General features: G+C 51.4%; 5 protein-coding genes across 5 annotated transcripts; 2 read left to right on the top strand and 3 right to left on the bottom strand.

Annotated features, from left to right (window-relative positions):
* Nucleotides 1–150: 150 nt before the first annotated feature.
* On the top strand, nt 151–1,077 carry N7446_012864 (mitochondrial K+-H+ exchange-related family protein; the record flags this gene model as incomplete). The annotated part of the gene is made up of 3 exons (XM_058521606.1): nt 151–587; nt 637–692; nt 743–1,077. 3 exons carry the CDS (start codon nt 151–153, stop codon nt 1,075–1,077), a joined length of 828 nt encoding a protein of 275 aa, XP_058365083.1.
* Nucleotides 1,078–1,379: 302 nt separating this feature from the next.
* Nucleotides 1,380–2,762, top strand: end3 (cytoskeletal adaptor protein SagA). Its single transcript, XM_058521605.1, has 3 exons — nt 1,380–1,645; nt 1,713–1,947; nt 2,006–2,762. Exons 1-3 carry the CDS (start codon nt 1,406–1,408, stop codon nt 2,743–2,745), a joined length of 1,215 nt encoding a protein of 404 aa, XP_058365082.1. The 5' UTR covers nt 1,380–1,405; the 3' UTR covers nt 2,746–2,762.
* A 377-nt stretch (nt 2,763–3,139) lies between these two features.
* On the bottom strand, nt 3,140–5,959 carry N7446_012862 (putative SNF2 family helicase/ATPase PasG; the record flags this gene model as incomplete). The annotated part of the gene is made up of 4 exons (XM_058521604.1): nt 3,140–3,990; nt 4,044–4,797; nt 4,848–5,672; nt 5,744–5,959. The coding sequence occupies 4 exons, from the start codon at nt 5,957–5,959 to the stop codon at nt 3,140–3,142; spliced, it is 2,646 nt and encodes an 881-aa protein (XP_058365081.1).
* Nucleotides 5,960–6,433: 474 nt separating this feature from the next.
* N7446_012861 (uncharacterized protein) lies at nt 6,434–8,581 on the bottom strand (the record flags this gene model as incomplete). Its single annotated transcript, XM_058521603.1, has 2 exons — nt 6,434–7,954; nt 8,015–8,581. The coding sequence occupies 2 exons, from the start codon at nt 8,579–8,581 to the stop codon at nt 6,434–6,436; spliced, it is 2,088 nt and encodes a 695-aa protein (XP_058365080.1).
* A 793-nt stretch (nt 8,582–9,374) lies between these two features.
* On the bottom strand, nt 9,375–10,354 carry N7446_012860 (dual specificity protein phosphatase family protein; the record flags this gene model as incomplete). The annotated part of the gene is made up of 2 exons (XM_058521602.1): nt 9,375–9,965; nt 10,016–10,354. 2 exons carry the CDS (start codon nt 10,352–10,354, stop codon nt 9,375–9,377), a joined length of 930 nt encoding a protein of 309 aa, XP_058365079.1.
* Nucleotides 10,355–11,824: the final 1,470 nt, after the last annotated feature.

The following is an 11,824-nucleotide window of genomic DNA, read 5'->3' as shown; positions in this document are numbered from 1 at the left end:
TGCTTACACTTCCCGCATCCCTTTAACCCACAAAAGTTTCGACACACAATTCCATTGATCTTCAGTGAACTACTATCTGCTTGATTCTTTCATATTCTTTCCATCTACACACTCACCTCGATCGCGCATTTATCGCCAAACCCTGTCGCGATGCGCCTCTTCCTGATCCCGATCTCGACGAGTCGGGTCCTCATTTACGCTCGACCACTGCAAAAAGACTTGGCGAAAGAGCTTTCAGTTCTCGATCGAGTCACTACAAAGGCAGCTGAGACCTGGGCCAAGTGGGAGGAAGCAGAAAAAGGGTGGAAGAAGCACCTTGTGACCTGGGGCAACCGAGTCCAGCAACGGATACCATACGAAGAATGGGGTCTTAAAAGCATTCCCTCTTTCGAAGCACAGAAGCGACTGGATAATACCCATGGGGAGAACAAGATTGATGTGTTGTTCCCGGGGAACGCAGTGCGACAGGAGACAATCACCACTCTGCTGCGCACTATCGCTACGGAAAGACAGGAGCTTCACAAGAAGAAGATGATATGGAGTCTCATCCTTGCGCCCATTACCGCACCCTTTGGACTGGTTCCAGTGTATGTGAAGGCAGATGGAACACAGACCGGAGATACTGACAGACAGCAGGATCCCCAACATTCCCTTTTTCTATGTGGCCTACCGGGGCTGGTCCCATTGGCGCGGTTGGTTGATCTTCGAGTCGATTTTGAGACGCGAAGCTAACAAGATGCAGCATTGAACGGCTCGAAACACCTCGAACACCTCGTTGAAAAGAATCTCCTCAAACCTATCTCATTCCCCGCGTTAGAACAATTGTATGCCAAACGCGCATCCCGAGCGCTTGACAGTGCCAAGATCGATACACCACACTCCGAGGTCGTCGAAGAAATTGAACAGAGCGAGGATCGTATCTTGCTGAAGATGTCAGATGCCAAGAAGCTAGCCACGATCTTAGAGGCGCCAGAGCTCGCGTTGGAGGCTGAGCGAGCAATTATCCAGGTCAGGGAGCAGCTCGAGGCTGCAAAGGCCAAAAATGCCGAGCAAAATGACGAGAAGAAGAGCTCATAATGCGAAGGAATCAATCATGCAGTTCACTGAAGATCAATAGACTTGCGTCTGGATAAGAATATCTAGAGCATTCCCCTACTCAACTCTGTCATACCCGGGGAGATCTTGTACCATAATACAATGAAAACAAAATAAATATTTGAACACGTGCTATACTTAGAAATATAGAAATAAGATATCATGCAGACTTACTGAACAGTAGTCAAGACTGAAGACTGAAGTATAGCAATGAGCTCAGAGCCCCTGGCGGAAGTAGGTAAATCCGGCTCTCCCCCCATTGTTCCCGCCTCACCCTCCACCCCGGTTATTCATCGGAGCTCCATTCACCATGTCTGCCAAAAAGATCGAGCAATGGGAGATTGAGCGCTATTGGGAGATCTTTGCCTCACTCTCAAATGGCCAGAAACATCTCAACAGCTCGCAAGCCGCCTCCGTGCTGAGGAACAGCCGGCTGCGCGATGACCAGCTCGAGAAGGTTTGGGACATTGCCGATGTCGACGGAGACGGAGAGCTGGACTTTGAGGAGTTCTGCGTTGCGATGCGCTTAGTATTCGACCTGGTCAACGGGGTATGTCGTGCCTCACCTTTTACCAATTGCCCGATTAATCTGACGCACCCATCTTATCGCCAAACAGGAACTACAAGAAGTGCCTAATGTCCTTCCAGATTGGCTCGTCCCAGAGTCCAAGTCACATCTCGTCCATGCTACCCGCGCACTCAGTGGTGGCCAAGAACAGTTCGAGCGGATAGAAGACGAAGATGATTCACTGGGTCTGAAGGACGGCTTCGACTGGTACATGAAGCCCAATGATAAGACAAAGTACACGGAGATCTACGACGCCAACCGGAACGGCCGCGGCCAAGTAGAATGTGAGCGAGCCCCCATACAAACCCCAGCGAACCCACCGGGCTAACCTAACAAACCCAGTCCAACAACTACAACCGCTCTATGAATCCCTCGACGTCCCCGACACGGACGTCCGCTCCGCCTGGAACCTCGTTAACCCCTCCGCCTCTCCCGCAATCAACAAAGACGCCACGCTCGCCTTCCTGCACATCCTCAACTACCGCCACGAGGGCTTCCGCATCCCGCGCACCATCCCGGCGTCCCTGCGCGCCTCCTTCGAGCACAACCAGATCGACTATCAAGTCGACAAGGTCCGTCCCGCACAGCGCTACGGCGCAGATGGCGACACTGAGACACGTACTGGCCGCAAGGCCAAGTTCGGTGACACTTACCTCAGCCGGCTGGGGGTTGGTGGCAAGGGTACTTATCAGCCCAAGGGGACGGATTTCAGTGAAACCATCCAAGACGAGGAATGGGAGAAGGTGCGACTGCGCCGGGAATTGGCGGAGCTGGAGAGTAAGCTTAGCTCTGCTAATAAGGCTTCGGAGTCGAGACGTAATGGGTCGCGGAATGACGGCCGGCCTAATTGGGTTCTTATTAAGAAGGAAGCGCTTCAGTTGTTGGAATATAAGGAGCGGGAATTGCGCGAGCTGCGTGAGGGTACTGGCCGCTCAAAGGATGGACAGGACCTCGAGCGGCTGAGGGAGGATGTTAAGACTGTTGGGGAGCAGGTTGAGGGGTTGAAGAGCCATATGTCTCAACGGCATGATGTTCTTTCGGACTTGCGCAGCCAGATTGAGGATGAAAAGGCTCGGCGGTGATCGGTTGCTTGGTTTGAGCTTGGGATGACGTCGGTCTAATATTGTTTCTTTCCATGGATTTTTGGCTGCATATTGCCCTGCTTTCTTTGTTCTCCAACTCTCATGTACAGCCATTTCCTTGTTGAGGAGCTTCAGGCGCTGAATGGATCTTTATTATATTACTTTTGCATCTTGATAATTGCAAATGTGCATTGAAATAATCTAAACATTGTATTGAACAGTATGCATACATGTAATGTACTCTTACAAATGCACTCTATCATGCACGAACAAACGCTATTCGCAAATGAAGGCAGAAGCCTCCTCCCAATCCTACTCCATAACAAATAGAAAGCCCGCCACGCCACGATGTTGTACATTGCCACAATAACTGGCCATCCGCAGCCACAAACGCCTAGGAGAGAATGCCCTCCCCAACGTCCCGCTTGGTCTCAACAGCAACGAACGCAGCTCCGTTACGGTCAAGACCCTGTTCAGCACGGGCATAAGCCTCCTCAGATCGGTCAGTGAGAATCTCCAGATCCTCATTAGAGAGAATAGACTCGGGATCGTTGCCGACTTCGAACCGTTCGAACTCGTTCTCGCCGAGAACGCGGCGCAGCTCATCGACGTCTTGCGAGGTAGCGGTGGGATCGAGAAGCGAGCGGAACTTGCCCTTTTGAATAACCAGGCGTTCCAGGCGACGCTTTGCATCTGCCTTCTCTAAGAGGGTTTGCTCAACAGTACCCTTGGTGGCCAAGCGGTAGATTATGACAGGCTTGGTTTGACCGATACGATGAGCTCGGTCCTGGGCCTGCAGGTCTTGCTGGGGGTTCCAATCCGAGTCAAAGAGAATGACGGTATCCGCGGCAGTGAGGTTAATTCCCTGGCCGCCCGCTCGAGTGCTCAGTAGGAAGATCTTGTGGCTATTCTTCGTGTTGAAATCTTGGATCTGGGCTCGGCGGTCTGCTTGGGCGATTGCACCGTCTATGCGGCAGCATTTCCATGATCGAAGCTCCGTGGCCCATTCCTCAATGATATCTAACTGAGTCTTGAATTGCGAAAAAATAAGGATTTTGTGACCCTTCGCGAGGAGGCAGGGGATTAGGCGGTCGAGCAGGAGCATCTTGCCGGACGCTGATACAAGGGTCTCGTCCACTGTTGAGGACTCGTCCATCCAGGGCCAGTAGAAGTTGTGGGGTGAGTTGCATGCAAGGCGAGCCTGCAGGACTGGGTTCTGCATCTTCTTTTGCCCGATCTCTTTCTCTGTAGGCGATATTAGCAATTGAACGGGCAAATGTTTGATAACCGAGACTTACTGGCAAGCTTCAAGTTGCGAGCAAGCTCCTGCTCCTCGAGCTCAGTGTCACTCGGCTGAACCTCTTCGCGGGCTTCCTCAAGTCCCAACTCCATCTTCCGCAGCGTCTCGTCGAATTCACCGTCAGTGAGCTCTTTGTACTCGTGGCGCTTACCGCGACGGCGACGGCTTCGGCTGGAGATAGGGCCATCAGGAGCAGGCGTGGAAATCTCGCTGGATTTCATGCTCTTCAATGGAGTGCTTTCTTCACTGCCACTTCTCTTGCGCTTCAGACTTTGAGAGCGCGTGGAGCTAGCGCTCTTGCTGGTCAAACGTTCCAGGGCCTTGTCTTCAAGGTACTTGCGCCCAGTTCCAGTAATGATCTCTCGGTAGAGATCCTTTTGCTCGGAGGTGAGAGGGGCGTACAGGATGTACTCCCGCTTCTTAGGTAGTGATGTCTCGACATCCGTCTTGAGACGCCGAAGTAAGAACGGCTTCAGAATTGCATGCATACTGGAGACCAGTTTGCGCTTCCTTTTCTCAACAACATCGTCGGTCTCACCCTTCTTGTCCAAGACTGAAGAGAAGTCAAACCAAGTCTCGAAAGAGCGAAGGTCATTAAACAGTTCAGGCAGAAGGAAGTGAAGTAGGGACCACAATTCGGAAATATTGTTCTGCAGGGGCGTTCCCGTGATGAGCAGTCGGTTGGCTGAATTGTATGTCATGAGTTCCTGCATCAGTTTGCAGTCCATATTCTTGAGGCGGTGGCCCTCATCCTATAGATCAATTAGCATCTTGAAGGTGCGGGTCATTCAAACAAACATACAACAACAATGTACCGCCATTGGTACTGTGACAGGAACTTGCGATCATTGATACAGATATCGTATGATGTGCAAATAACGGGGAAGTTCATCGTTGCCTGATTCTTGACCTTCATCTGCTGTTCCCGAAGGACAGCTCGCTCTTCCTTGGTACCGTGGTAAAGAACCGTCTCAATGTCTGGAGTCCACCTTGCGAATTCATCAACCCAGTTGCTCAAGGTACTCAATGGCGCGGCGATCAGGAAAGGCCCTGAGACCTCCTTCTCTTTCAAGAAAGCAATCATGGAAATGGCCTGGACTGTCTTTCCAAGACCCATCTCATCAGCAAGGATGCCGCACAATCCGTTCATCCACAACGACTTAAGCCACTCCAAACCTTCAAGTTGGTACTTGCGCATTGTGCCACCAGTCACAAGCCCAGGCTGCTGTGTAGCAACCAACTCTTGTTCACCCAGAGCAGTAGGTTTTGCTTCAAATTCATTCGCAGCTTGCTCGAGAGCCTGCTGGACTGAAGGATTGTCTTCAGTGACTTCCACATCGACTTTCTTGAAGTAATTCGAGATCGAGCTGCCATTTGCAGCAGCAGATGCCCGCTTGGGCCGACCACGTTTCGCCTCTGTCTTCTTTCCATTGGCTCCGTCGCTTGCTGGCTTTCCCTCAGGAGTGGAATCCTGGTTCGCACGGGTGCGTGTGGCTCGTCGCTGAGGCTCGGGGGCAGCCTTCGCCTTCTTTTTATCTTCTGTGGGTTGCTCACGCTGTTTGGTTGCAGCCAAGCGAGCCTCTTCCTGCTGTTTTTTCATCTTATCCGACATAATTGCGACGAAAACCTGCAGAAAAGACACAATGTTAGATTGGCTGCAATATGTCACGTCCAGGAGTGCGTCGGTGGACAACGTACTGAACTGGTCTTCAACAAGTGCATCAACGCCTTCGCCTTGCTATCCAGCTCCTCATCTTCGCCATCGGTCATTTCTTCCTTTTGATGGTCCTCATCTTCTTTGGGAGGATTGATCTCGTCCGCGTCCGTCGCATTCGTCATGGGGGACGATGGGACGGTCGACTCGGGTTGCATTGTGCCCGCACGGGAATCGGTGGGGGTCATGGAGGTACTCATTGCAATCCGCAAAGATGGTATCGGACAGATATCATCGAGTAGGAATATCAACGGAGGATGGGCAGTGTAAGGTATCGCGATGGTTGTGAAAGTACGTCATGTACAGAGTACTGCGAAGGGGCAAAGCGGTTGCGAGGAAAGTGGTTCGCGTGGACGCGGAGAGAGCTAATAAAATCGAACACCCAAGATCGCGATTTTTTTCCAAAAACCCGTCAGAAATCCTATACTTCAAACGATACAAACGAGCGTGCGGCGAAATGCAATGTATTCTCAGCCGCCTTCAAACGCGGCATTTTCGCGTTTGACGCACGGACCAGGTTTATATTAGTTGACCGAAGCAACTACAACTACATGCACTCGCAACTTGTAAACTTCTTTCTCTTGGAAAAGCCATTTACTCATACACACAACTAATCTTACATGAAAACAAGATTGTCCATATCGTTCAAATCATTCCGCATCTGAATCCACCCTCTACTGCGAAGGGGAACATGAATCAGTGGGCACCATCATCATCTCATCAATGGAGGCCTCCGTATGAGAGCTCAAGCTCAGATCAGTCAAGCTAGGATCCTCATCTTCCTCCTCGGGCATGATGATCGGATCACTGTAAACAAACTCGTCCATCGCGCCGCTTCCGTTGCCTATGGCCCTCGCCCTCTGGTGCTCATACCAGAAAGCGTCATACTGAAAGGTCTGCGGGATTGCCCGAGAAACCATTGCCTGGGCGTTTGCAATGTTCTGCACTGCTGCGTAGGGCTGTGTTCGTCGGTATGGACTGCCTCCAGCGCTAACGCCCGAAACGCGCGGTTTGGGTTGGAAGTCGTATTGCTGGGCTTGGGCTCGTCCCTGTCTTTCTGTCATGCTAAGATGTGCTTGCTGCATGCGTTGTTTGAATCTCGCTTGACTTTCTGCACAGTTGAGGTCTCTGAAGAACCAGTTTCCTCCAAGGGATCTGCTAAACGGACTGTTCTCTTGGGCGGTAGGGATGCTGTGTCTGAATGTAGTGGGAGGTTGAGGCATGTATTGGGTGATGTGTTGCTGAGTACTCGGGGTATTGGGCCGGGGGCTGAACTGAGGTCCAAGAGGATTGTGACGCACCCTGGCTGGAGTATCGATTTCTGCGGAAAGAGTGATGGGCGATGGTCTTGGCCCATACGCAGGCCACCCATAGGGTTTGGTGCCTGTTCTCTCGTATTGCTGGATCTGTGCCGCCCTCTGCCGACCGACCTTCAACTTGACGATTCCTGGGTGTCGAGGGTTTGTCCGACTCGAATCTAGGTCCATTCCCGTTGGGTCCGCTGGGTCTGGATAACAGTGGCCGGAGTATTTGCCCCAGTCCTGAATAGGCTCTGGGTCAGCACTGTGTCGTGTCAGCATCCTGGGGTCGACGATCCCACTCCCGCTCAGGCCAACATCGTGGATGAAGTCGGTTCTAGCCTGCATTGCTGGGTTAACGCGCCGCTTGTCAGTGTCGAAAGGCGGGGTCACTTTCAATTCGTCTTTCCATTCGAATTGATCTGGGTCCTGGGAGTCAACTGCGGATTCTCGCAGCTCGATCATGCCATCGCCCCAGTTGCCGGCCCAGTTGCGAGGAAGTCCATGTTGATGCAGATACTGTCTGGCTGCCAAAACATCCCCAGATGTGCACAGCATCAGATCCGTGTACATGGTCCGATCCAATAATGTCTCTCGCGTGGCCTGTCGCATTATCCGTTGCAGCACTAGCTGAGGCGGTGGAGCGAATATCTTGATGTTGCTGTTGTCAATATTCATCAATGCCACGCGTTGTTTGTTCCGCATTTCCTCCAGCCGCTTGTTCTCTCGTTCGATTTGCTTGTTTCGGGTATCCATGTATTCTGCAAGTTTCTGGCGATCTTCTGGTCCCAGCTCGAGCTTGGTGCAGACTGTCCTCCAGGTCATGGTCTTCATCGCCCTGTCCACCATCTCCACCTGCAGTGCATTGTTCAACTCGCTCCATTTTGGGTTCGGGATCTAACATCACCCCACTGGCATCAGTCTCCGTCAATCTCACTAGAAGCCGCAAACCTTTACCTTGCTGAGGAGTATCTGTGTGGGATCAGGCAAGTCCTCATTGTCGCTCATGGCAGTGTCCTCGTTCTCGTCGCTAGTATCAAACCGGTCCTTCAAGGCTGCACCAGCCATGACCGCCATGTTGCGCACATAAACCGGGTTCGAATCGTTGTTGCTGGCGACATGGTTTTCAAGGTTATCCATTGGGACCTTATCCACCGTAGTGGGACACCATGTCACTCTCCGTTTCTGTTCAGGCGCAGCAGCAGCAGGAGGAGGGAGGTCAGTACCACTGTGGCGTCGTGATTGAGGCATTTTGATGATGAGTCGACGGACTTGTGGCTTCGCATGGGGCCTGTCAAGTGAAGGGAACGCAGCAGGCGGCATATTGGGGTCGAAGGGCTTTGTGGTTGACTTGCGCTTCGTTTGTGGACGCGGTCTGCTCGAGTCACTCAGTTCCACGTTATCATCATCACCATCGTCGAGCCCTATCCGTAGCACGCTACGAGTCGTTGGGATCTCCGGGGCTTCGCCATCGCCATAGCGAACTGGCGCGCGAATGCTGTCGCGCAGCTTCATCCCACTCATTTTGAAGTGAGCATGTGGTAACGTTTGGATTTCAGGTGAGAAAGTCAGGTTGATTTGCATCAGATTTCACGAAGGCCTTTGCGCAACTTCGGATTGTCAGGCTTTCAATCGCAGAAATGTCAATCGCAAAGGTGGGAACTTACGATGGCACTGATGCGCCTCATGTCATATGCGAAAGCAACTGAGCATGAAGCCTGAAAGTGATGGAGATAGGGCTATGCGTGGGAGAAAGAAGAAGTGCGTGGGGGAAAGGAGATGGCGCGTGGGGTGGAGACAAATGCGTGGGAAGTGTTTGCCTCGAGAGATTTGGAGGCAGCGCGAATTCCCGTCTGAAAGAAGAAATATATGGTAGGCAACGGTGGTTGATCTGAGGTCAAGTCCAGACGGGTGCTTGAACTGACCAACCTGCATATGCGCACCGTGATACTTGACTGACTTAGATATTGACCACGTCTTTCGTCTTGGCCATAGATCGAGACACATACTAGTATACAGGTGATATGGATGAGGATACACACTCCTGTGGCTGATGGACACCATTTCAATGAAGGTTTACCTGAAGACAATAGAATAACAATGGTCATTTGCAGCTGGGTATTTGCATGAAAGAGACATGAAGCAATAAAGCATAAATAAAGATATAGCCAGACCATTTAAGCAATGTGGTTAATATACCCACGGATCAGCTAAAGTCTCCAGCGCCTCTGTCCTCCTGGCTTAGAAACGAAGCAAAGACATCGTCATTCAACACCCAGTAAACAATCAATGTTCTCGAGAACCCGAGGACAACCCCTCACACAATGCGGTCTTGGAATGGAGCATTCGGCTTCCGCTCAGAAAACCAAGCATCCTCTACCCCATCAACATCCATCTCCCCGTCCCCAAGAGCAAGGTCATCATCTCTATGATCCTGGAAACTCCTCTTCTTCGTAAGAACCTGCGGCGGAGACGGAGGCGCCAGAGTCGCAGCTCCACGCGGAGCAGCAACATGCCTAGACCGTTCGACATCACGCTTTGCAGATAAAATCGAGCCAAAGGCCTCCAGGATACGCTTCATCGGATCCTCGATGGAAGAACAGAACCGACGCTGCTGGATCATGTGGATAGCTTCGACAACGTCGACATTGAGCATGACCATGATGTAGGCGATGACAACACCGGCTGAACGTTCATTCCCCGATTCACAGAACACCAATACCTTCCTCTTATGATGGTCTTCCGAGGCCATGGAGTTAGGATCCGTATCTGTGCCAGCGAGGTGATCATTGATACGGCGGATAGCACGCGGAAAAGCAGAGATCAACTCTTGATTATCGAGCACGTCGATCGTATCCGCCATAATGCCTAACTCTGCAGCAGCTTTATCACCAGAAACAAGACGCGCCTGGGCCGAATGCTTATTCCGGATAGCGAGAAGTAACGTGAATCCCTGACTGCGAATGTAATCGCGGTCCCGTAAACACGAAGAAGGACCCAGTGATAAGAAAGGCAGAATGGACTGCGCCTGCCGGCGCATTTCGTAGCTCCATTGGAGGAGTTGAAGCGGCGCGTGAACCCGCCTAGATTGACGCGGTTGAAGAAGTTCGTGCAGACGAACTCGCCTTCGGCGAATTCGTGCGTTGATCGGTCTAGCGACTTTGTGTCCACGATTACTGTGTCTGTTTCCCCCGCGCCGCTGAATCCGTAGAAGTTGCTTAACGCGGGGGAGCTGGTGCTCGGATACCGCGGGGTAGATGTGTATTCTTGCGTGCGAATATAGTGGGATTGGTCCATTTGCGACATTGGGACTTCCCTATCTGAGTTGCTAGTAGGCATGGTGCCTTGTGAGATTCCGACCATGGAGCCGTGGTTGGCGCTGCGGCCTGCGAGGTGATGTAAATGTTGGACCTCGTTTCACGTCTTGCCGTGTTGGTGGCTCAACAGATGATGGAATATGCTCTGAGTTCACGAAGAGAGGTCTGAAACTGAAAGCAAGGGTTCCTTTGCCTTCACTCGGGCTATAACTTGTAAGGTGTTGAGTGTTGATGCCATATAGCGAGCGAGCTATGAAGTTTGGTGGTTGCTTGCGGATGTTGAGTTGAGGGCAACTGGCCATTGCCCGAGTCGTAGTGCGTCCAAATCCCCCGCAGTCCCAAGCGGAAGCCCTTCAAACCTCTTTATTCAAAATTCCTTTGGTTGAAGCTACAAGGATTGTCTTCAAAGCAAACGAGAGGCTGGATCAACGTGCTGATTATGTAAGACATCTTATCGGATGCGGCCTTCCGCTACACTTCCGCATACAGAGCACACTGTCGACTCAGAGAATAGGATCTTTTATTTGAACTCTCAAGGACAAAAGACAAACTCACATCTCAATATCCGTGACACCAACAAGCTAGTCATGTGACAGCGCGTTGATCAGCCTCACATCGAGTCAAGCATGCCACGACACAAGCGATAATGAGTCACAGCCTAGCGTTGTTACCTTAGCGAAAGAGTCATGCTAGGCTGTAGTGCCACTGCCCGAGAGCATGACTATGACTGGATGTGGTGCCTCATGAGCCGCCGGGAGACCGCAAGCTCCGTGAACGACCGCCTAACAGCGGCCTTGCCTCTTAACGCCGGGCATCTAGATGCGAATGTGGATGTCAGTGGGGCCATATCTCACTCCGAGATGACCGTGCACACGTCAAAGGCCCTCGTGAGGGCCTCGTGGGTATCCACGATGTAAGGGGTCCGATGGGGTGGCTGAACGTTTGCCTGGAGATATACGATGGGCGCCTGGGCGCCTGAGGAATCGATTTCTTATGCTACGTTATTGGCTGCCTTGTACTACGGTTGTTGGGCTGAGATTCGATGCCTCGAAGTCGTTGATGTTCAGTTCATGTGTCACGTCGTATGACCCCCGGGTCCCGATACAGATATGGAAGTGCCTAGTAGAGTGGGGACAATTTTATTACAGATATTTACGGGAAACAATAGTTTAGCTAAGGAGATTGTATGAGAACACTGGGGTAAGCAATATGGGTAAAACATAAAACGAAAGAATAAAAGATACATTGAAACAAACACCCGGGTATATGAGGCGAGACAAAGCTGTAAACCACCTCTGAAGACAACACCGCCTGGCCCATATGAACTCGTCACTCAAGTTAAACGCCACAAGGAAAGTCAGTTGACCCTTTGCAAACACTTCAATCTGGGAAAGCCAGAAAAACCAAACCAAAATGCTACACATATCAAGAAAAACAGAAGAAGATTATT

Source organism: Penicillium canescens (assembly GCF_028828765.1).
Source record: "Penicillium canescens strain IBT 15451 chromosome Unknown utg000011l_segment0_segment0, whole genome shotgun sequence".
In the NCBI taxonomy this organism is placed as follows: domain Eukaryota; kingdom Fungi; phylum Ascomycota; class Eurotiomycetes; order Eurotiales; family Aspergillaceae; genus Penicillium; species Penicillium canescens.
The sequence above is the reverse complement of the archived record's forward strand: the minus strand, read 5'-3'. Positions and strand labels throughout refer to the sequence as shown.